This window comes from Notolepis coatsorum, assembly GCF_963971535.1.
Source record: "Notolepis coatsorum genome assembly, chromosome: 7".
In the NCBI taxonomy this organism is placed as follows: Eukaryota; Metazoa; Chordata; class Actinopteri; order Aulopiformes; family Paralepididae; genus Notolepis; species Notolepis coatsorum.
Genome location: NC_140171.1, coordinates 125,656,724 through 125,680,187, shown reverse-complemented (window position 1 = coordinate 125,680,187; position 23,464 = coordinate 125,656,724). Strand labels below are relative to the sequence as shown.

At 42.5% G+C, this 23,464-nt stretch overlaps 1 protein-coding gene across 3 annotated transcripts in view; it reads left to right on the top strand.

The window, feature by feature from the left end:
- rgl3a (ral guanine nucleotide dissociation stimulator-like 3a) overlaps positions 1–23,464 on the top strand; it is a 46,709-nt gene that overhangs the window by 13,208 nt on the left and 10,037 nt on the right. For 2 of the 3 annotated variants that reach the window (XM_084318566.1, XM_084318567.1), the window contains exons 3-13: positions 3,628–3,917; positions 7,271–7,315; positions 8,846–9,018; positions 9,871–10,016; positions 11,429–11,743; positions 11,916–12,019; positions 13,343–13,427; positions 18,655–18,723; positions 20,030–20,116; positions 20,439–20,471; positions 20,646–20,767. In XM_084318566.1, coding sequence (XP_084174692.1) covers positions 3,628–3,917; positions 7,271–7,315; positions 8,846–9,018; positions 9,871–10,016; positions 11,429–11,743; positions 11,916–12,019; positions 13,343–13,427; positions 18,655–18,723; positions 20,030–20,116; positions 20,439–20,471; positions 20,646–20,767 — 1,469 coding nt within the window. Of the gene's footprint in view, positions 1–360; positions 440–3,627; positions 3,918–7,270; positions 7,316–8,845; positions 9,019–9,870; positions 10,017–11,428; positions 11,744–11,915; positions 12,020–13,342; positions 13,428–18,654; positions 18,724–20,029; positions 20,117–20,438; positions 20,472–20,645; positions 20,768–23,464 lie in introns of those variants that run through there. The other variant, XM_084318568.1, reaches the window with a different exon arrangement.

Below are 23,464 nucleotides of genomic sequence, written 5' to 3'. Positions count from 1 at the left end.
TCACCGGTCAATACAATCTGAATTATTATATCAGCCAGGGCCCAGGGGAGCTGTCACGAATGTCCATTTCTTCATCAGCTTCCGAGGCTGCGCTGTCACCGTCCCCTCTCGACATCTGGCTAGTTGTATAGTATAGCATTGATTGATTTGATCATCTATCGACTTCAATGTAACACAAAGCCTTTACGATCGACAGATGGTATTCGAGGAGAATTGAACTGTTGGGAGAGAGCGACGTCCTTAATAAGTATAGGCTATAGCCTATCCTGCGGATCTATAACACTGTCAACACTTCATCCTTTTGGAACAGCGCGTCTTCATAACGTGCTCACTAGTGACACTACAGTAACAAGAGCAGAATAAGGATGTTTCCCTAAGTTACTATCGGACGCTTCCACTCGCAGCGCCTCAAAATATGGGGAAATGGCACTTGTCAATGGTAGGTTATTAATATGTATCATTTCATTTGGGTTTCTTCTACACTGTCAGTAGTAGGCTGATATGATAGTTATGTTGTTTTAGGAAGCTATGCTTAGGCGATATAGCAGGTGTTCTTGTTACCTCGACAATATTCTCCGTTTGTTTACAAGAATGTATAGGCACTTAGGCAGATAAGGTTGGCTATATATATATACCCATGACCCATACCAATTTCTTTATTTATTATGTATTTCATTTATTTTATTTAAGATGAGCGCCTAGACCGATTAGTTCGTGTGTTTACGTGCGCGTGCCGGGTTTAAGTGCTGTTGCGATCATACAGTATAATGTAATAATCCCAAATTTCGTAATGCATTGCCATGTACTTGCGGTTTGCGTTATTATGGTGTAATTTCACTGCTTTTAGCATCAATTCAGAAATGTCACGATAGGTTTCTCATATCAACTGAAGCCAATCCCTTCTCTAAAAGTTGAAATAGAAGTAGGCAGTACATTTCGCAGAGTAAATTTTACTCAAAACTGAGTAGATTTGACTCAAACTGAGTAGATTTTACTCTGTGAAATTTACTGTGTATATACATACCAACCAGATTTCTCTTGTGTCAGATTCTCAAGTCAAAAAGGATAGTTGAATATGTTTATTGTGAATTTCATTTATCAATTTATTCAAGCCCCTTGGTAATCAAGCTCTTGGTTGTATGATTATTAGATTAGGACTCTGCACACCATAGTTACCCTATACTACTGGTGACCGATGTTATCCTGCAAAAATCTAACATTAAAGAATAAGAAATGGTATTTATGACTGGACTGCGTAGGCCTATATGCCTCCTGTTGTGATCATGTGGTTATTGTTGCAAGTAACTGTACAGGACAAAACATTGGGTAATGGGTGCATTCAGTGTTCCATGTAAATCCATCATAAGAAGGGAACAGTAAATACTGGCCTATGGTTATATAATGAGAGCAAGTACAGCAGCCCACAGAGAGGTAGTACAAGTTGATGTTATCTGGCAATTGGAATCACATAATTTGTATCTTGTTTTATCTTTGTGTTATTCTATCTATTTGAATTGTATACTCAACAACACTGTAAATTAGGGAAATGTCAGTGTCCCTCGAGTTTGAATAAAGGTTGAATGAACTTTATTGGTTGCTATTGAGAGTGGGGAAAGTGCTTCTCAGTCAATTCCCCCTCCCAGCTGTCCAGCTGACAGCAATGTTTCATATTATAAATTCCCCTTTCCTCAACCTGTCTCTGGGGCACTCAGGAGATTCAGCCTATATTCCAGGGACAAGATGTATCTAGAACTGTAATTTAGAGGCATGTTGGGCTCAGCATTGCTTTTAGTTACAGCAATATATCGTGAGATTTTGCGTGCCAATATTATATCAATACAGTGACACCAAGTATTGATAAAAAAAAAAAAAAAAGTATAATATATATAATTTCTTTTAGACTTGACAATCTTATTTTACTACAATAAAAACATATTGGAATGAGGTGAACATACTGAAAGAGCTCTTATTAGATAAAACAAAAGTTTTACGTTGGGGACATAGTTAATAATAATCAAGTTGTGGTCCGTGTGTGGCATTATGCAATTTGTTGTACATTGTTTGTTGTACATGAACGTTGGCCAGATTGTGATGCACACTAAATAATCTGATAAACTTTCATGTCAATTCTGTGAATAAATACATAATTCCTGCTTTTTGCCCTTTTATGGGTATTTGTTCTTCTACAGTTACACAAATATAATGATGTATCGTAGATAGAATTGCTTGCAATATATTGATTATCGCAGATCATGTATTGTGATATTATTGTTATCAAGGGCCAAATATCAGTATTGTATCGTGATTACTCGTATTGTCCCACCCATAGTAGCCATATAGTATAGTTAAGTCTGACATTGTGTCCACTGAACTGACATGACCGCAACAGCATCCCCTCTTGCTAGCATAATATATACCATATACCTGGTACCTGGGACGCCAACATTTACTGTGTCCGAGTGAGACTGCTGCCAACCTGCTGTCCAAGGACCAAGGCCTGACCTCTCTGAGTCTTTGTGGACAAAGTGTTGCTTTAGAGGCAGTTCTCTAACATAGGCTATGGTAGATCTGGCCTTATAGGCATTCTCTAACATTAGGCTATGGTAGATCTGGCCTTATAGGCGGTTCTAGAACATCAGGTTATGGTATGTGTGGTCTTATAGGTGTTTTTTTTTTATTTTATTTTTTTATCTTGACATGAGATAACATGAGAGCCAAATATTCACACAGAAGAAAATTATTCTTTTATTTGAGAACATGTTTTGGCAAACTCATAGACCCACAATATCACTCACTCACTCACTCACCCACTCTTAGCCATTCTGCCCTACCACCACATAATCCCCACATATACATTTTACATTTACATTTAGTCATTTAGCTGACACTTTTATCCAAAGCGACATACAAGTTCTGTACGACAAGTCATCAGGAAGGGTACAACTCTATCAGCTGAGTAACAATGTTCATCAAAGTGTTGAGTGCTACAGTGTATGTTAGTTTATTAGGACAAGTTAGGGTTCGATATTTTATTATTTATTTATTTTATTTTCAGATGTGTAGAGACACTGCCTAGCAAGCTGTCATTACACCAGCTGACGGTCTAATCATCAGGTACCATCGTCAGTTCACGGCTGGGTTAAAAACAGTGTCAAAGAATGAGGATAATTGATGTTGTTGTGCTTGACCTTTTTAATAGCTCATGGTTTCAATGCCTTTTGTCACATTTGTCTTGTGGTGTTTGTTTCAGATTTCTCAGACTATGAATTTAGATTTAAGCCTAGTGAAACCGGACCTGTATGTATGTATGCCAGTGCAAGACTCGCGCATGCGTGTTTCCACTACGGGGAGTCAAGTCAGTCAGTCAGGAACCGACATTGCCTCTTTGTTTAGTACATGTAGAATAAGTTATTGGCCATGCTGTCCTCCACAAGTCTTGGGGCACATTCCCTTTTGCCTGTTGTTCAGTCTGACTCTGGGACTTGTAGCTCATTGTATTATGTTGCAGTCGGCATCTGATTGTCTTGTTAAAGCACTCATCCGCCACAAAATGTGACATCTGGAAGATATGCCATGTGAGTTCGTTCCCCTCCTTATCTCACGCCGTCTCTCCCTTCCTCTCGTCAGGACCCGGTGCAGGAGTGGGGGGAAGAGGTGGAGGACGGGGCGGTGTTCGGGATCACCCTGCGCAGGGAGCCTGTCCAGGCGAGCCCGGACACAGCGGAGCCCCCCACGGCCTTCGGCTTCATCCAGTACCACACGGTGAAGGTCCGCAGGCTGAAGGCCGCCACGCTGGAGCGCCTGGTCACCCACCTGCTGGATCCGGAGCACCAGGAGCCCGACTACACCCGCGTCTTCCTCTCCACCTACAGGGCCTTCACCTCCACCAGCAGCCTCGTAGAGCTGCTGTTCCAGAGGTGAGACACAGCTGGATCCCTGGGTCTAAACTCCTGACTTTCTAGACTCTGGCCTCGCAGACCTCTGCTGAACTAAGAAAGGCATTTAGCTAAGTCCATGAAGACGGCCCTCTGTAGTCCACAAGGCCAGAGTCGGGGGCATTTGGATTGAGCCTTCATTTGGCCAGTAGGGATCTATGGTATGAAGGTTTATCAGACACAGTCACGGCTCTGTGTAGGACGAGAAGATTCCACCAATGGAAAATCCCTCTTCAAAAACGTCAGAATTAATGTTAGTGTTTTTAAGTGCTTGACACATTTCTTTCTTTCTTCTTTTTTCAACCAAGTAATGGCGTCTGTACAATTTCATTCGTCATGTAAAGCTCTGGCGTCATGTAGAGTCCTTGACCTATATTTTCCAATGACACCTTTCCTTATCAGCCAGCTAACCAGATTTCTTTGAAGGCTACGTTATTTATCACAGAAGGTTATCTCCCGGCACTGCAGGCAGGTTACCTTGCGATGCAGCTGAATCTCTGTTCTGTGTGACAAACCATCTTGTCAGGTTAGCAGGCAAGGTGGTGTGATTTTTGGAATGTCTTGTATCCAAAAAAGAAAAACATTGTCACCCCATACATACTTGAATGGCCTTGGGGTTGGGGAACGTATGCCTAACCGGTTTCTAGGACATGACAGATGAGGATAACTATGCCTGAGAGACGGCCGCAAAACAGACATCTCGTAAATCGTCAATAAAAGTGGTGTGATGGCATTAGCTGTAAAAAAATAAAAAAAATAAAATGAAAATAAACAAGCCCTTTGTGAGTTGGGCTAGTTTCTAAAGTGTTACGGTCCTAAGTAAATCAAATCACTCAAAGACTAAAATGACTAAACTACCTACTGAACTATGTTACTCAATGGGACGGTTTTTGGATTTATGTTACATTCAATACCCCACTAGTTTTAATTGAAGTCTATTATAATATAATTATAAGATCTATTATCTTTTGGCTCTCTGACATGATCCTATCCGACCTGTTTGCAGCTCCTGCCTGTGCTGTAGTATATATTTCTAAAGGTCGCTTGCGTAACCTATGACCATTGCGGCTGCTCAGTTGATATATTGGTTGTTAAACAGACACCCTCCTATCTATGGTGCCGGTGACACCAGGCTTCCTGTGTACTGAAAGCCATGTCAGTTGTAGTGCATCTTGGGAAGCTTTTACAGGATCCAGTTCAGGATGCAAGTTTTTGACGCTCATTATTTACTTCCCCAGTGACATTTGTGGTCGTAAATACATCTTCGGTTTTGCATGTTCTCCACCTAACAGTTCTCTGACTATGGCAAATAATATATATATCACCAGGACCCCCCCCCCCCCCCCCCCCCCTGGAAGCGGACACTGACTAAAATTAACTCATTCAGAGCCACGCCCTTTTGACCATATTAGGGCTAGCGTGCCAACACTGAAGTCAATGGGAGGACGGGGACATTTGCGAATGCTTAAACTATATCTTAAATTATGGGTCTAAAACACCCCTCGCTTATCAATGACTTGCTTGCAGTCAACATGTACGAAACGGATTGTTTTTTCATTGGTAAATTTCCGTTTATACCGTTTTGAATACGAGTATAGTTTTGGAGATGTTTAGTAATTCCAGAGAAATTCCGCGATAATAGCTCTTTAGTGGAATACACAAAACACGTTGTCATTTTTCAGCTGATGTATGAATCGTTTTCAAATAAACGCTAGATTATCGACAGTATATGTGTACTTATGCACGCTAGAGAACCGGGCTGAAAAATCGATTATCCATGCCGTGGTCAGCGCTAACGTTACGTGCGCACACACACACACACACGGACACACACACGCTGCGATGGAGGAGAAAAAAACATCTGATTAACCCAAGACTGGTAAAATAGAGTCCTTACCTCACATCAGATGTTCTGCAAAAAGATTAATCCAATTCCTGATTCCAAATATTGATCACGTTTATTGATCCAAAACACATAATCGACGCTGCTCCGAGCCTCCCCAGTGAATGTGGTAACAGCTACTGCTTGCCCCAGAAGGGAAACCCCGGGACAGAGTTTTTTTCTGATGCACAGTCCCACCCAATCCAATCCAATGATGTGCAATACCATCCGGGAGACAATAGGCAGCGGTATTTGCCCTTTTCGAGCTCAGACCCATTCCCAATGATAACGTCAGGCTGGATGGATGAAAAATGAATGGATATGGCTAATAAAAGAAATAACGATTTAAAACCCGGGTTTTCTCGGGTCTTGGCACTCAACGCATGGCGAGTTAACCCGACTAATCTCGTGGTTTGCACTGAATGGGTTAAGGAAGTTACTTTTCCAGCTTGTTTTGCATCCAGTATTAGGATAGCAAAACAAAACTAGTCGCGAGTTTCAAAAATATGCCAAGGCATTCAATTTGCAGGTTAAATGCCTCTTATTGAGGAGGCAATGGATAGCTAGCATTTTAACAGCAAATTGAGTGTCTTGGTTAGGGCAGAAAATATCTAATTGTGATTATTTTGACTGATATTGCAATTGTGATATTATTCGTGATGTTAGAGGGAATCCTAATGTTTCTGTCGTTATTCACATTTTCATTTAGAAATGTTCAAATTATCATGGTGTGATTTTTGAGGGGATCTGTACCAAACAAAGACGTTTTTTTAAGTCTGTAGAATATGATTTGTAGGCAGGGACATCTCTGCAGCACCACAACACTATTCAGACTGGTATTTTGACACATCTTGCCTTTAACAAATATTGCACCTCCTGCAATTTTGATATAACACTAGGCCGTGTTGCGATTTTGTTCAAGTCCGAGTCGCCAAAGGAGAGCCAGAGTCGAGTCCGAGTCGAGTCCCCATTACCCTAGTCCGGTTGATTGCACTCCACTCTGCTAGGCAAAGAGCTGACATACAAATAAAAAAGGTCTACATTAAACATAAATGACACAGTGGTCACCATTTCAAAGGGAGTTTATTTACTTTGTGACACAATAGCCAAACAAATGCACTAGCCATCAATATCTTATACCAAATAATTAGGGCATATTACAAATATATATACAGTATATATAACTGTATTTATCAAAGAGTCCTCGTCTGCACCTTCCAAGTCCGAATGCAGTCGAGGCTTGAGTCCAAGTCCGAGTCATCAATGTCCAAGTCGAGTCACGAGGCCTGAAAATCAGTCCTGGTTCAGCCGTAGTTTTATTCCCAGCAGTCAGTGAGCACTGATTCCTACATGTACCTGAGAAACGCTCCAAGTATGTTCTTATTTTTACCAGATCAGGTTTCAATTTGAATGTTTGTCAGCTGAGGGCAAATTCTTTTGTGTCTTTCCATAGAGACGACTCCATCGCCAACCTGGATAACACAATCTGTCCCAGGAGGTGAGTGTACAAACCAGTGTTTCCCCAGTTATACCCCCCCCCCCCCAACTGTGAAGAAGCACAATCTCACATTATGTAGGGGGGTCCTGGGGAGGTCCTGGGGAACCCGACCTATCTGACCTATCGCAAACGTATCTTGATCACCTAATATGTTCAATTGTTGGTTAAGGTTAACCTTAACCCTTTCACTATCACACTACAGAAGGTTAACCCTTTAATATCACACTGATATTAAAGGGTTAACCTTCTGTAGTGTGATAGTGAAAGGGTTAACCCTTTGCTGTGTGGCAGTGAAAGGGTTAACCACCTAAAACCTACAGCTAACCTAGCTAACATTAGACAGCTGCTAGTGATATTGAGTGTTGTTTGATACACAGGAAGACCAAAGTGTATGACTGAAATATAATTGCTTTGATATTATTGTTGGCATGGTGGTGGTGGGGGGGGGGACTACTGCAGTAGAACATAAACACTTTCCTCAGTAAACAGCAATGCTTGCTTTTGGCATGTCATACAGACTGTAGCAATAAGCAATAACAGAGTAAAACATAAATCGGTTTAAAAAGATGTACAAATAAATCTTTCTTAAATAGGTATCTGGAAGAGGAAGTATGTTGATTGGGAGTTGATGTTGATGTGTAAGATGTAAATAAAAAAATAAAAGAAATTGTGTGTTATATGGTATTTATTTATTATATTATGTATATTTATATAAATGTATTTATATATAAATCTATTGGATTATATATAGAGATACAGCGTTTATACATATAATTAACAATAGAATAAAATTATATAATTTTTTATGAATAGTTAAAAAGGGGTAGGAATATATGGGCGGTTAGGTGGTCGAGCGGAGATTGCGTTCGTCACCAGCCCCGGAGCTGTGAGCTTGGTTCGCCTGTTCGAATCCAGCTCACAGCTCCGGGGTTGTCACCAGCTTGGCTGGCCGTCTGCACTGATACAATTGGCTGTATCAGAGGGTGGGAGAAGCTGGCGGGGTGGGTCCGGGTCGTTGTAAACAGCGACTCCTACAGTTCGGTCGGGGCGCCTGCTAAGCGCGGATTGGACGTGAGGGGGATAGTGTGGTCCTCCCACACGCTACGCCCTCTCAATGAGAATCCGCGCTGCCAGGTGAAAAGAAGCGGTGATTGGCTGGACGTGTGTCGGAGGAAGCACGTGGTAGCCTCCACTCTCCCAAATGATCTGACTGTGGGGGGTAAAGCGCAGCGACCAGGAAGGGACTGGGAATTGGCATACGACTAACATTGGGATGGGAGAAAATCGGAGGAAAATGGAGGGGGAAAAAGACCAAAAAAAAAAAAGGGGGTAGGAATAATTTTTTTTTTAAAGCGTATACTTCTTCCTACTCCTTTTTCGAACAGGGTACACAATGATTTGTTTATCTGTTTCTCTTTTTGTTGTCTTTTTTTTGTCTTTGTCAGATATGAACAGATATATTTGTTTTTATACTTAAAAAAAGAAATAAAAATAATTCATTTAATTCATTCATTCACCATCACCCTCCAGCCCCCTGCTCCCAGTCATCCGCCTGTGGCTGGAGGAGTACAGTGAGGACTTCTGTGACCCCCCCCAGCACCACCACGCCCTGCGCCTGCTGTGTGTCCACCTGCGCCACCGCCTCTGCTCCAGGCGCCTGGCCCTCACCGCCGAGGCTCTGCTCAAGAGGCTCCAGGAACAAGGTACGTGCTCCAGACTCCTGGCCCTCACTGCAGCAGTACTGTCTATCTGTGTCATGTGTGTCATATATGTTATGATGAATTGAAAATGGGGGACCCTGATGTAAACAAGACGAAATTCTTTCTCTGGTCTGTATCCCCTTATGTAATTGAGCTGTACTGTACTGTACCCATTCTGCAATCTGTTAATGAAGTTTTCAATCAATCAAACAAAGGTCTGTCCCATTGTATACCAATCAATGGGATACATTGCATGTTGACCTGCATTCTTTCAAATGTATATAATTAATCATTAAAACAGATGTGTAACAAATAAGAAATACAAATTCCACAGAAGGCATTAAATTATTATTATTTTCAATCATTTCACAATAATTGCATAATTGTGTTTGAATATCTGAGTAATTATTTGTCCAAAATAGCTGGTTCAGATATGGTTAATCCAGCTGCTCTGTGATCAGATGAATCCATATTATTTATTTTTCTGACATCAAATTCGTAATTTATTATCGTACAAATATTGTCATATTTATTTTAATTATGATTAAGTAATTAATTCCAAGGAGGCCTGTAGCGTTGACGTGAAGGAATCACTATGAGAACACAGTCTGTCAAGTTATAATAACATTTTAAATTAATCAATCATGAGATTTGATCGTGGGCTGAGAGCATATTTAAGTGTGCTCCTCAGCACTCTTAGATCTGCTCTCAAATAAGATCTCAGGAAAATTTGAGGACTCCCACTCCCAGCCCTAATATGTCTTAAATAGGCCGAAATCTGGCTAAGACGAAATATTTTGTCGTAACTTTGTTCGAGAATGAGACCCATTGTTACTCATTAATGTCTTGTGATAGACTGCATGTCATCCGGCCAACCCAGAGAGGAGCAGGGTGATCAGGAGGCGGAGGAGAGATCAGGAGAGACGGCCAATCAGGAGAGACATGACTTTATGAACCTCCCAGTGAAGGAAGTGGCAGAGCAGCTGACCCGATTGGATGCTGTAAGTGTCATCATGTTGTATTGTTCCAATACAAAATTATTACCAAATTACTTTATTTTTAATTTTTTTTTATTAAACATATTTAAAGCGTACAAAAACCTTTTGGAGAATATATAATCCAATATAAATTTTTTTTAAATAAATGGGGGATTATAGAAATATATATGTAGTTGTTTTTTACATATAGGCATAATAAGAGACAAAAATAAAAAACAAAGAAGACTTACCGTACTTTTCGCACTATAAGCCGCACCTGACTATAAACCGCAGCAGCTAAATTGAATGATGTGTACATATATAAGCCGCACTGGACTATAAGCCACATGTGTTTTAATGTTTAATTACCATATGTAAGGAGTGGAGCCTGCGGCTTAATTTGACTCAACGCGGGAAACCTCACCTCACCCGGCCCGGACACGGAAAGGATTGACAGATTGATTGCTCTTTCTTGATTCTGTGGGTGGTGGTGCATGGCCGTTCTTATATTGAGCTTTAAGTTCCCACCTCTACAGAGAATGACTCCCACCTCTACAGAGAATGACTCCCATTGGGACACAATACTGTCGGACAAATATCAAGAATTAACTCATTTACAAGTTGTATTAAGTAAATAAGGGAACAGATAAATAACATTTCAATGCAGTAAAAAAAGCAATATTTCGATTTTCGGGTTTTGTCCACATATAAGCTGCACCGTTATATAAGCCGCAGGGTAGAAAAATGGGGGAAAAAGCCGCGGCTTATAGTCCGAAAAGTACGGTAAATAAGGGGGCATAATTCAAAACAAAAGAAAATGATATGCAGAACGAAAACAAATCTTTCTTGCTATTCTACATTTTCTTTAGAGATGAGAAATATAGTTTGAAATCATTCATACACCATATCATATTTACCCATAAGAATGATCATATTAATCAATTCAGAAATTATAAATATAAAAAGAAAAATATATATCAGAGGTGTCGTTTCAATACAAAATTCACTTAAGGATGTTTCTGTATTTTGGGGGCGGGGGTCCCTTAACCACTCTCTCCTTCTCTACCTCCTTCATTGACATCATCTCTCCATACCTCCTGTAGGATCTGTTTGTCTCCTTCTCTCTACCTCCTTCATTGACATCATCTCTCCATCCCTCCTCCCCCTGTAGGATCTGTTTGTCTCCTTCTCTCTACCTCCTTCATTGACATCATCTCTCCATCCCTCCTGTAGGATCCGTTTGTCTCCTTCTCTCTACCTCCTTCATTGACATCATCTCTCCACCCCTCCTCCCCCTGTAGGATCCGTTTGTCTCCTTCTCTCTACCTCCTTCATTGACATCATCTCTCCATCCCTCCTCCCCCTGTAGGATCTGTTTGTCTCCTTCTCTACCTCCTTCATTGACATCATCTCTCCATCCCTCCTCCCTCCTGTAGGATCTGTTTGTCCGCGTGGTGCCCTTCCACTGTCTGGGCTGCGTGTGGTCCCACCGCGACAAGAAGGAGAGCCGGAACCTGGCGCCCACCGTTCGCGCCACCATCGCTCAGTTCAACGCCGTCACCAACCGCGTCATCACCTCCCTGCTCTGCCTGCCCGCGCCCGGCCCCGCCACCGCCTCGCCCGCCTCCTCGCCCTTCTCCTCGTCCTCCTCTGTCTTCTACACCTCCACTTCCCCGGGCTCGCCGCGCTCCTCACACATCGGTCCCGCTCACAGGGCGCGTGTCATCGAGAGGTGGATTGCCGTCGCACAGGTCAGTGCCAGGGAGTAGGCCGAGGGAGAATGCATGGGAATATAATACAATGGCACGAATATGTTGGCTGATGTAATGTTGTGGAACTGGTCCAGTGCCTCCTCTTAAATGGGAGCTTTTCTTTAGGGACTCTGTATAATCTGTGATACTGACTGTTTCACTTTCACTGTAGGAGTGCAGGCAGCTGAAGAACTTCTCCTCCCTGAGAGCCATCCTGTCGGCCCTGCAGTCCAACGCCATCTACCGCCTCAAGAAGACCTGGGTCGCCGTCGGCAGGTCAGAGACAGACGGAGACACGGACCCACGACTAGGCCATAGCTGAATAGAATACAATGGAATAGAAATACTTTTATTATCCCGTGGGAAATTTGACACTGCAAATCGCTCAACATTTAAACATTTAGACAGGACGGGTCACGAATTAGAATAATAACACAAATCAATCAAGTTGCCTAGGATAAGGTCGCTTTCACATATAGTTTTGGTGGACTCGGTGCGGTTCTGGGGGTGAAGTTCATTTGGTTCGCCTGCGTTCACACAGATATCTGTGAGGCGGACCGAGACCTTCTGAACAATGTCACGCGGTCGAAAAGGGCGCTTGTCTATTGGACAGTGGAAATGTGTGTGTGGCTGCGATCCCGTGTGTGCGCGCGCGCGCGTGTGTGTGTCTGTGTGTGGACTGCGGAGCCCTCCAGATCAGCGGAGCCGAGTTTTGACATGGCATTGATCCATTGTTCTATTGAAGCACATTACCACCATCCTCTCGCTAAACAACTTGTAGACCACGGTGTTTTTATGAGTGCCCACAAGTAGCTGTTTTATTAATAATATAATAAGCCGCGCGCCTCGGTAATAATAATAAGCCGCGTTTTTTCTTCCTTCTTCCCAAGATGCACAGATAGATAGATAGATAGATAGATAGATAGATAGATAAGAGAGATTAGATGCAGTGTGCTTGTTTTGCAGTGAGTGCTGCGAGCAGTGGTAATAATAATCACTTCCTATATTTGGTTCGCGTTTGGTTCGATGAAGCCGAACCGAGACCTACGTTTTCAGGCGGACTAGACACAAAAACACAGCCGTGAGAAGGAAGATTTACTTTACTCAGAACTATGTAGGCGGAATCGTAAAATCACCATCAAGAAATGTTTCAGGATATAGATATTTTCAAACTTGACAACATAAACATTCTAATTGGGCCCAAGTGTATCTCCTGTTGCAGTGTTTACTGATACAGTGGCTGACAGGAAATGCCCAAGCTGTTCCCCAGCTATGCAATTCCATTGAAAAAGGTCTATAATGATGAAAGATTTTTATGAAACTTGTACTATAAATATAGTATAGAACTCTGATTTGATCCTCACCAAATAGCTTGAAAGCCCCCACAAAGGTGGATTAAGCAGAAATCTGCAGGAGGTTCTAGATAAGGTTTCCCAAAAACATCTCACAGACAAAGAGCATCCTTTGCTTTATTGGCTCACAATAGAGGAGGCATTTGAAGCAACCAGTACTGGTTATCATTAGTTTACAAAACCTGCGGATTATGCCATCTTGTCTAAAATTTATATTGAATTGACTTTATAATATGTTTGTTTTCAGGGAGTGTATGGCCAGCTTCGACCATTTATGTGAGACCTTCCCTGATGAGAACTGTGTGCTGACCAACAGAGAGATCCTTGTGGAGGTAGGAACTGGTGTTTTCAGCTTTGTAACAAGTAGATATTCTCTTGTCTATTCTCTTCTCTGTCTAGGCTATTCTCTGTCCTCGCTCCACAATGGTGGAACAAACTTCTCACCATAGTCTGGACAGCTGAACACTGAACACTTTAGAACTGTACAAGCAAAACTGTACATTTGAATATTGACAAAACCATACTTGGTCATTTACTGTACATTGGAGGGGGTTAGGTTAGGACATTTACATGGGCCAGTTTCGAATTGCAGTCTCCCATAGGTGTTCTTTGAGTGTTTTTGAAAGTGGGTAGTGATTCACATTCCTTTACAGCTTTGGGTAGGGCGTTCCACATTGATGTGGCATAATTGCAAAACGTGTTTAGTCCCTTGTTTGAGCCGAATCTGGGTTTAACATGATTTGTGGAGCTCCCTCTGGTGTTGTGATCGTGGTATTCACTGACCTTTGGGAAGTATTTTGACATGTACATGGGTACCTTGGTCTTGTAGTGTATCTTGAAGACCAGGCCCATTGCAAGTTGCTGTACTCTGTCGTCTACTCTAAGCCATCCTAGGTTGTCAAAGTGGGCAGGGGTGAGGTGGGTTCTAGGAGTAAGGTCAAGCAGTAGTCTGACCAGTTTGTTTTGAGATGTTTGTAATTTTGTTTTTAGCGCCTTTGAGGTGCTTTGGTACCATGAGGTGCAAGCATAGTCGTAGTAGTACCCTTGTATGAGTGCTCCTGCCAGAGTCTTCAGGGTATTCTTGTTTACCAGAGAGGAGATCTGGTACAAGAATCAAGTTCGTTGGTTGACTTTTTTTATTACATTGGATGCCATTTTGTCGCAGGAAAGATTAGCCTCTAGGATGGAGCCCAGGTAGGTAATTTCATCTTTCCTTGTGACAATATTGTCACCCACTGTAACTGAGAAGCCGTCGGTCTTGTTGAGTTTGTTATTTGAACCGAAGAGAATGGACTCTGTTTTGCCCATGTGTAATGATAGTTTGTTATCAGCGAGCCACATGCAGATTTTGCCTAGTTCCGAGCTGAGGGGTTTTCCAACCTGTAACTTGTTCTTGTCAGAGACCAGCAGGGCTGAGTCGTCTGCGAACAAGAACAAGTTGCAGTCACAAGCTGACGACATGTCATTTGCATAAATTAGGAACAGTAGCGGTCCTAGTATGCTTCCTTGTGGAACACCACAGCTCACTGTGAGGGGGGGGATAGGGTACCATTTACCTCCACCATCTGTTCTCTCCCCTCCAGGTAGGATTTCATCCAGCTCACTGATTGACAAGCTAAAAGCAGGAGCTTGTCAATCAGAATGGAGTGATTGACAGTGTCGAAGGCTTTTTGTAGGTCCAGCATGACCATGCAGCAGTATTTGCCCGCGTCCACCTCTTGTTTGATGTGGTCGTTCAAATAGAGAAGGCATGTGTCAGTGGGGTGGGATGTTCTGAAGCCAGATTGGAATTTGTAGATTAGGAAAGCACATTACATTGGAACAGCTGCAGGGTCATTACAATTTTACAGTTTTCTTTCGTTTTCTTGTTCGCCCAATAATGTTAACCAAATGAAACCAATGGAAAGAAACACACCACCAACATTCTCCCCCGCCGGACTCGAGTAGGGTAAATCTGCAGTTCCGCAGCCCCATACATTGCCGGACTCACAGGCACAGCTGATAAAATAAAAAAAATAAACATACTTTTCCTATAGAAAATTATTCTATTTAATAATAATTATTATCATAAATAAAATATAATATATATTTTTTTTTATATTAACACATTGGGCATTATACCCAGTCTGCCAGCACTGTAACCCTATGGAGATGTTTACCTTCTTTGCAGGGCTATAACTTTTTTAATATTATAGCTATATTGACATTACTATGGCCCAATTCAACATAGATTATCTATCGTTCAGGATGTGGGAACGTTATATTTTTCCATTCATACATTGTTGTGTTAATACCTTCGAGAATATAAGTGTTTTTAAGCTTTTCTGCTGTAATTCCAAAAACGCTAGTTATAGGCCCTGACGCATATGATAGATTATCGATTGGCGTTTCTTTCCTATACACGCTATATTAAAAAATTCAAATGTATATGATCGGTATACATTATGCTTCATCATGCGTGAAGGAAAGGGGGGGGGGGGTCGTTTATAATTCCTTGATCGTCAGTAACGGCTTTATTTAGTATGGATTGTTATATTGATCAGACTGATTGCAAACAAGGAAATGGACAATCGGGCTGAAAATAGCGTTAGTGTCCTCTTACCGTTCGTCGATGAGACTGGAGGAAAAATATCCCAATTATTTGATGCCGATCTCCTAGATCCATTTCCGGTTTGTATGGCGCAATAAACGCCGAAATCATATTGATTATTGCGTTTCGAAAGCGATCCTCGATGCACCGACCGCCACTTCCGGTTTGACGTGAGTGTAACTCGCCCGACCATCCACCAGGCGGCGGTATTGAGGCGTTGCAATCTCAGACAGGGTGCCGCTGCAGTCCGGAGGGAGGCTGGATGAATTATGAATGCCATGGCGAAAAAATTTAATATTGATCCCAAAAACGATTTACGCCGTTGTTGGCGTTCAACGCATGGCGGGCAATAACGACATACGCCGGTATGGTGCACAATGTGTTAACACTTTGATTGCCAGCCATGCGGTGCGCCTTACCCCGGTTGAATGCCACCACCCACTTCAATGATAGAGCTCTCATATTTGCAAACGCATTTACTATGTCTTAAATTATGTGTCTAATCTGGCCGTCGCTTATCAATGACTTGTTTGCAGTCAACATTGTCGAAACGGATTGTTTTTGAATCGGTTCATCTCCGTTTTATACCATTTTGAAAAACTAGTTTTTTTAAAGTTTCAGGAAAATATAAAGATTCTGTGATAAACGCCTTTACTGGAATATTCTGGAATACACAAAAAACATTGTCATTTTTCGGCCTATTTATGAATAGTTTTCAAATAAACGCTAGATTATCGATAGTATATGTGTACTTATGCACGCTATATAAGCGGGCTGAAAAATGTAATCTCTTATTTCCTGATCGCACAGACACACACATATGGCACACGCTGATATCTCTGTGAAAAAAGTTCTGATTATCCTAAAACTGGTAAAATAGATTCCTTACCTCAGATCAGATGTTCTCCAAAAAGATTATTCCAATTCCTGATCGCCATTCCAAATATCAATCGCGTTTATTGATCCAGCGCTGGGTACTGGAAATATGTATTCCACGCTGTTTTGCGGCTCTGCAATGACTTGGATCCTCTCGGGTGGCTTGCTTGAGAAGTAAAATGAGGAAGCTGGATTCCCCCCCCCCCCCCCCCCCCATGTGTTTCATTCAGTCTAATCCAATGGGGTGCAGTACAACAGGGAGAGACGATAGGGGGCGGTATAAAAAAAAAAAAAGCGAGATTTATCGTCGCTGGCACTCAGCGGTTGGCATGAACTAACGATAAATCTCGTCGCTGGCACTCAAAGTGTTAATAATAATAATTATAAATAATTTTTTCTGTTGTACCGAACTGTGACCCCAATACAGAGGTACGTACCGAACCGTGGCTTCTGTGTACCGTTACACCCCTAATGTCTTCTACTACTATGCACTCGTAGTGTAACACTCAAGTTCGACACTGTTTGACGAACAATACCACTTACCCTTGGCCGCCAGAGGTGTACCCCTCCTGCTGACTTGTTCACGATTTGTAAGTCACTTTGGATAAAAGCGTAAATGTAAAAACATTGAACTTATGTTTCAATACATAAAAAAACAGACAACAGTGATCTAGTGGCAGACTACCGTACTTCCAAAAGGGTCTGTCTAATGATGTTTAACCCACACTGTAGACTGTTCCTCTTAAATGTACCTTCCTCTCTGCTCTCGTGCAAGAGCCGTCTCCCTCGAGATAAAGAAAGGGATTGAATATTTATATAATGATATGGCTGTTATCGTGACCTGGACAGTGTCTATAAAGTCATGAAAGAACCATTGTACTGTTATGACCACAATGCAAACAAACTGCCTGAAATAAAGGTGCTTTACCTGATGCTGCTGAAACTCATCGACTGAGAAATCAGGCCCATAAGGTTTTATATGATCCCTCGAAAACATGCATACAAACCAAGTAGATGTGTGTGTTTGTATATATATATGTGTGTGTGTGTGTGTGTGTGTGTCTGTTGTACAAAGCGTGTGTGTGTGAGTCGTCATACTGCGACACCCACCCCTATAACCAGGGGGGACACCTCATCATGCACCCAGTAACACATCACCCGACCATATAGAACTGATCTAACCACCCTCGTTCTTTTTTTAATTAACATTAACACTGCACAAACTCTGACTCAGTGTGCTACTACCAGATAAGATAAGCTACAATATTCCTTTATTGATACCCTTGGGGAAAATCAGGCATCATAGCAGCATGGGGGAGGGGAGGTACAGGTACTGTACATGTGATAGTAGAAGACATGATACAGGTCATAAATTATAGTACAGTGGAGAAGTAAAAATTAAAATAGGCAGTGTAAACAATATAAACAATATAATTAACTCTTGAGTATGCAATATATATACCATGTAGGGGTGTAACGGTACACAAAAACCACGGTTCGGTACGTACCTCGGTTTTGAAGTCACGGTTCGGTACAGGTTTTCGGTACAGTGGGAGAATGTTTGCTTTCCATGTTCCACTCAGGGGTGATGTAGTGTGCCGTAACTAATTGTACTTGTAGGGCTGTGAACGAATATTCTATATTGAAATTAATAATCAGATTTTTTTTTAATAATAATTATATTAGATTGTGAAAAAAACAGCCCTGGTGTTTTAGTGGTTAACATACCGTTGTATTCGTTCGGTACACAAGCCGTTCGGTACGGTACGGTACACACTGAAACGGTTCGGTACGGATACATGTACCCTTTACACCCCTAATACCATGTATACTATTATTATTACTATATATACTACTATATATAGACCATGTATACTATTATTATTATTGATAGAATTTACCGCTGTTCTATTATTATCGCTATTTCTATTATTTTTTTCCTGCCTGTACCCCCCCCCCCCCCCCCCCCCCCACCCCCCCCCCCCCCCCCTCTGCTGCTATGACACCTGCATTTCCCCAAGGGGATTAATAACGCAACATGTGGTGTTGTGCCAGACCTAACGGGACTGTTGTCGTGTTTGCATCTGCTTCAGGATGGGAGCCACTCGGAGGAAACTGCCACTCCAGGCCCCAAGTCACCCAAACTCTGCCCCAAACAAATGGTAAGACGCCTGGCGCACAAATTAATGTGATTCCTTCGGAAATAACCTTTGGTTCCTCATTTCAGACCTAAATATGACAAACGGGGCATGTTTCTGCTGCCAGTCGATGCAAAGGAGAAGCAAAGACATTTATAGTAAACTTGGTGGCACGGTCATCAATTCTACTTCCCTAAAAGGTCACATGCATCTTCACTGTCTAGAGTCTAGGATAAAATTAAAGTTGTAACGGGCTACTGCTCAGATTAGGTCTCAAGAGGTTCCTCTTCCTCGTCTTTCATTCAACCCCTCACTCAGCAAAAAACATTATGCAACTTGTTGTGATCACATGACTGATTGATTGATTGAAAAGTTTATTAACAGATTGCAGAATGGGTACAGTACAGTACAGCTCAATACATACAATTGTTAAGGGGATGCAGACCAGAGAAAGACTTACGTCTTGTTTACATCAGGGTCCCCCATTTTCAATTCATCATAACATATATGACCATACATGACATACAGATAGACAGTACTGCTACATCTAGACATTTATGACATATCAGATTTGCAAATACAGTACTGTTTGTGATACAAAAGTGTCCAGAAAAAGAGTGTATATACATTTGACAAAGAAACTGTACATTGGAGGAGGTTGGGTGTGTGGGGTGGAGTTGGGTGGGTGGGGGCCTGTACATTGGAGGTGGGGGGGGGGGGGGGGGGGGGGGGTGGTTGGGACACTGTACACTGTACATTGGAATACTGACAAAGCCATACTTGGTCATTACTGTACAACTGGGTTAGGACATTTGTAGGGGCCAGTTTCGAATTGCAGTCTCCCGTAGGTGTTTTTTGAGAGTGTTTTTGAAAGTGGTAGTGATTCACATTCCTTTACAGCTTTGGTAGGGCGTTCCACATTGATGTGGCATAATTGTGAAACATGTTTAGTCCCTTGTTTGAGCCGAATCTGGGTTTAACATGATTTGTGGAGCTCCCTCTGGTGTTGTGATCGTGGTATTCACTGACCTTATGCCAGGATACAAAGTTGTATTGGTTAAAAAATATACATTATAGAAAAAAAGAATAGCAAAAACATTCATATAAAATGTTAAAAACAGGTTGACACAAAGTAAATGAACAGAGAAAAAAGTCACGTTTTTTTTTATAAAAGCAATTCTATAAAAGTATGTTTTGTGATTTCAAAGAAGATTCTGAGGTAGCAAGCCTGATCTCTTGAGACTGTGTGTGTGTGTGTTTCCTGTGCGTCTTTTGGTATAAACATGGTATGGTGTCAGTATATGACATGTGTCTTCTTAATGTCCCCCAGATGTCCACCAGTGGCGTTGTCCCTTACCTGGGAACCTACCTGACTGTCCTCACCATGCTGGACACAGCGCTCACTGATACTGTAGAGGTGAGATCACAGCTTGGAAATATATTCATCCTTTATCTGTTGTTATAGTGTGTGTTTTTTATATTGTGATATAAATACTAAATAATGTTGGCCTAAATAATGGTCAAAAGCAAATATTATGTCTGATTTCTCACAAAATTATTTCTGAAATGTTTGAGAATATCAAACGGCATATAATAGATAATATGAAGTTTACATTATTAACCAGATGTTGTGATACAGTATGTCAATAGATTGTACATTTTCTGCTGATTTATTGCATGGTGGAAGATTTGTGGTGCGAAGTCACACTCTTATCTAAAGTGTTGTTCCCCATTTTCAGGGTGGACTCATCAACTTTGAGAAGCGCAGAAGGGTAGGTGTCGCCACCTAGTGGCGTTGTGAAGAAATACAGACAATCTTTACTTCAGTGCGCGTTTATACTCCATAGACTCCATCAGATAATAAAAAAGATTCTGAATTCAATGTTCTTTCTCCTTTGCCCTATATTATTATTTTCTAACCTATTCCGCTCTTATTTTTTTCCCAGGAGTTTGATATTCTGTCTCAGATCTGCCAGCTACAGGCCTCCTGTTCCCAGTACAGCCTTCCAGTCAACCTGCACATCACTGCCTGGCTGCAGGCGCACACACTGCTCACAGACCAGGAGAGGTGAGACACATATAACACACACACACACACACACACACACACACACACACACACACACACACACACACACACACACACACACACACACACAAAGTGCTCACAGACCAGGAGAGGTGAGACACGTATAACACACACACACACACTGCTCACAGACCAGGAGAGGTGAGACACATATAACACACACACACACACACACACACACACACACACACACACACACACACACACACACACACACACACACACACACACACACACACACTGCTCACAGACCAGGAGAGGTGAGACACGTATAACACACACACACACACACACACACACACTGCTCACAGACCAGGAGAGGTGAGCCACGTATAACACACACACACACACACACACACACACACACACACACACACACACACACACACACACACACACACACACTGCTCACAGACCAGGAGAGGTGAGACACATATAACACACACACACACACACACACACACACACACACACACACACACACACACACACACACACACACACACACACACACACACACACACACACACACACACTGCTCACAGACCAGGAGAGGTGAGACACGTATAACACACACACACACACACACACACACACACTGCTCACAGACCAGGAGAGGTGAGCCACGTATAACACACACACACACACACACACACACACACACACACACACACACACACACACACACACACACACACACACACACACACACTGCTCACAGACCAGGAGAGGTGAGCCATGTATAACACACACACACACACACACACACACACACACACACACACACACACACACACACACACACACACACACACACACTGCTCACAGACCAGGAGAGGTGAGACACATATAACACACACACACACACACACACACACACACACACACACTGCTCACAGACCAGGAGAGGTGAGACACATATAACACACACACGCACACACACAAACACACACACACACTGCTCACAGACCAGGAGAGGTGAGACACACACACACACACACACACACACACACACACACTGCTCACAGACCAGGAGAGGTGAGACACACACACACACACACACACACACACACACACACACACACACACACACACACACACACACACACACTGCTCACAGACCAGGAGAGGTGAGACACACACACACACACACACACACTGCTCACAGATTAGGAGAGGTGAGACACACACACACACACACACACACACACACACACACACACACACACACACACACACACACACACACACACACACACACTGCTCACAGACCAGGAGAGGTGAGACACATATAACACACACACGCACACACACACACACACACACACACACACACACACACACACTGCTCACAGACTAGGAGAGGTGAGACACATAACACACACACACACACACACACACACACACACACACACACACACACACACACACACACACACACACACTGCTCACAGACCAGGAGAGGTGAGACACACACACACACACACACACACACACACTGCTCACAGACCAGGAGAGGTGAGACACATATAACACACACACACACACACACACACACACACACACACACACACACACACACACACACACACACTGCTCACAGACCAGGAGAGGTGAGACACATATAACACACACACACACACACACACACACACACACACACTGCTCACAGACCAGGAGAGGTGAGACACATATAACACACACACACACACACACACACACACACACACACACACACACACACACACACACACACACACACACACACACACACTGCTCACAGACTAGGGCCCTCATTTATCAATAATGCATAGAAAGTGTTCTATTTTCGTTCCTACGCACGGAATTTAGAATGTCTCTACGCACAGAAAAAAATGTGATTTATCCACTGTGCGTGCACAGGTCGTACGCACACTCCGTGTTGATAAATACCATTGTTCTTACCGTCTATGCTCGTCCATGATTATCCATATATGGTTATGAAACACCCCCATGGGATGTGAAATAATGGACTAAGCCGAGCGAACTATGTGAAACTTCACAGAGCGAGATTGATCACGGCGGTCTAGCTGAGGAGGAGGGAGCGTGTGTAGACTATCTTCGGTGCCAAGGATGTTGACTGACCCAGTCCTGCTACAGAACCAGCACATTGACAGAAATAAATGACAAGCTGACCCGACATTAAGCACTGTGATGACTGAAATGAACGAGTCGCTGAAGCACACTGTATGTGCAACCCAATGGAGAATACAAACTCGTAACCACTATTTTTCGCTTGCATTTTCCATACCATACATATACTGCAAATAAAAGATTTTTTCGTTGAGGTTTTTTTCAAGTTAGATTTAGACCTTGCAAGGGTAGACTTGGGGTAAAGGGTAAAACTGCTGTCTGATCCTCTTGACTGAATTGCTGCTTTCAGCAGGCCAACTCTCCGCTCTACAATGCCTATTGTGCGCGCCTGAGCCATCCATTATGGCTTCAGTGGATAATCCCGATCTGCATTTAAGTGATGTTTTAATTACAGATACACCACTAATAACATTACAATTGAGTTAAATACAATTAGGCCTGACTGAGACCCCGGCCACCAGCAATGACATTATCAGCCAAAATGCGCATCGCAGATTATCTGTACATTGACCGAGTGGAATCCCGTTCACATAAATGGAGTGG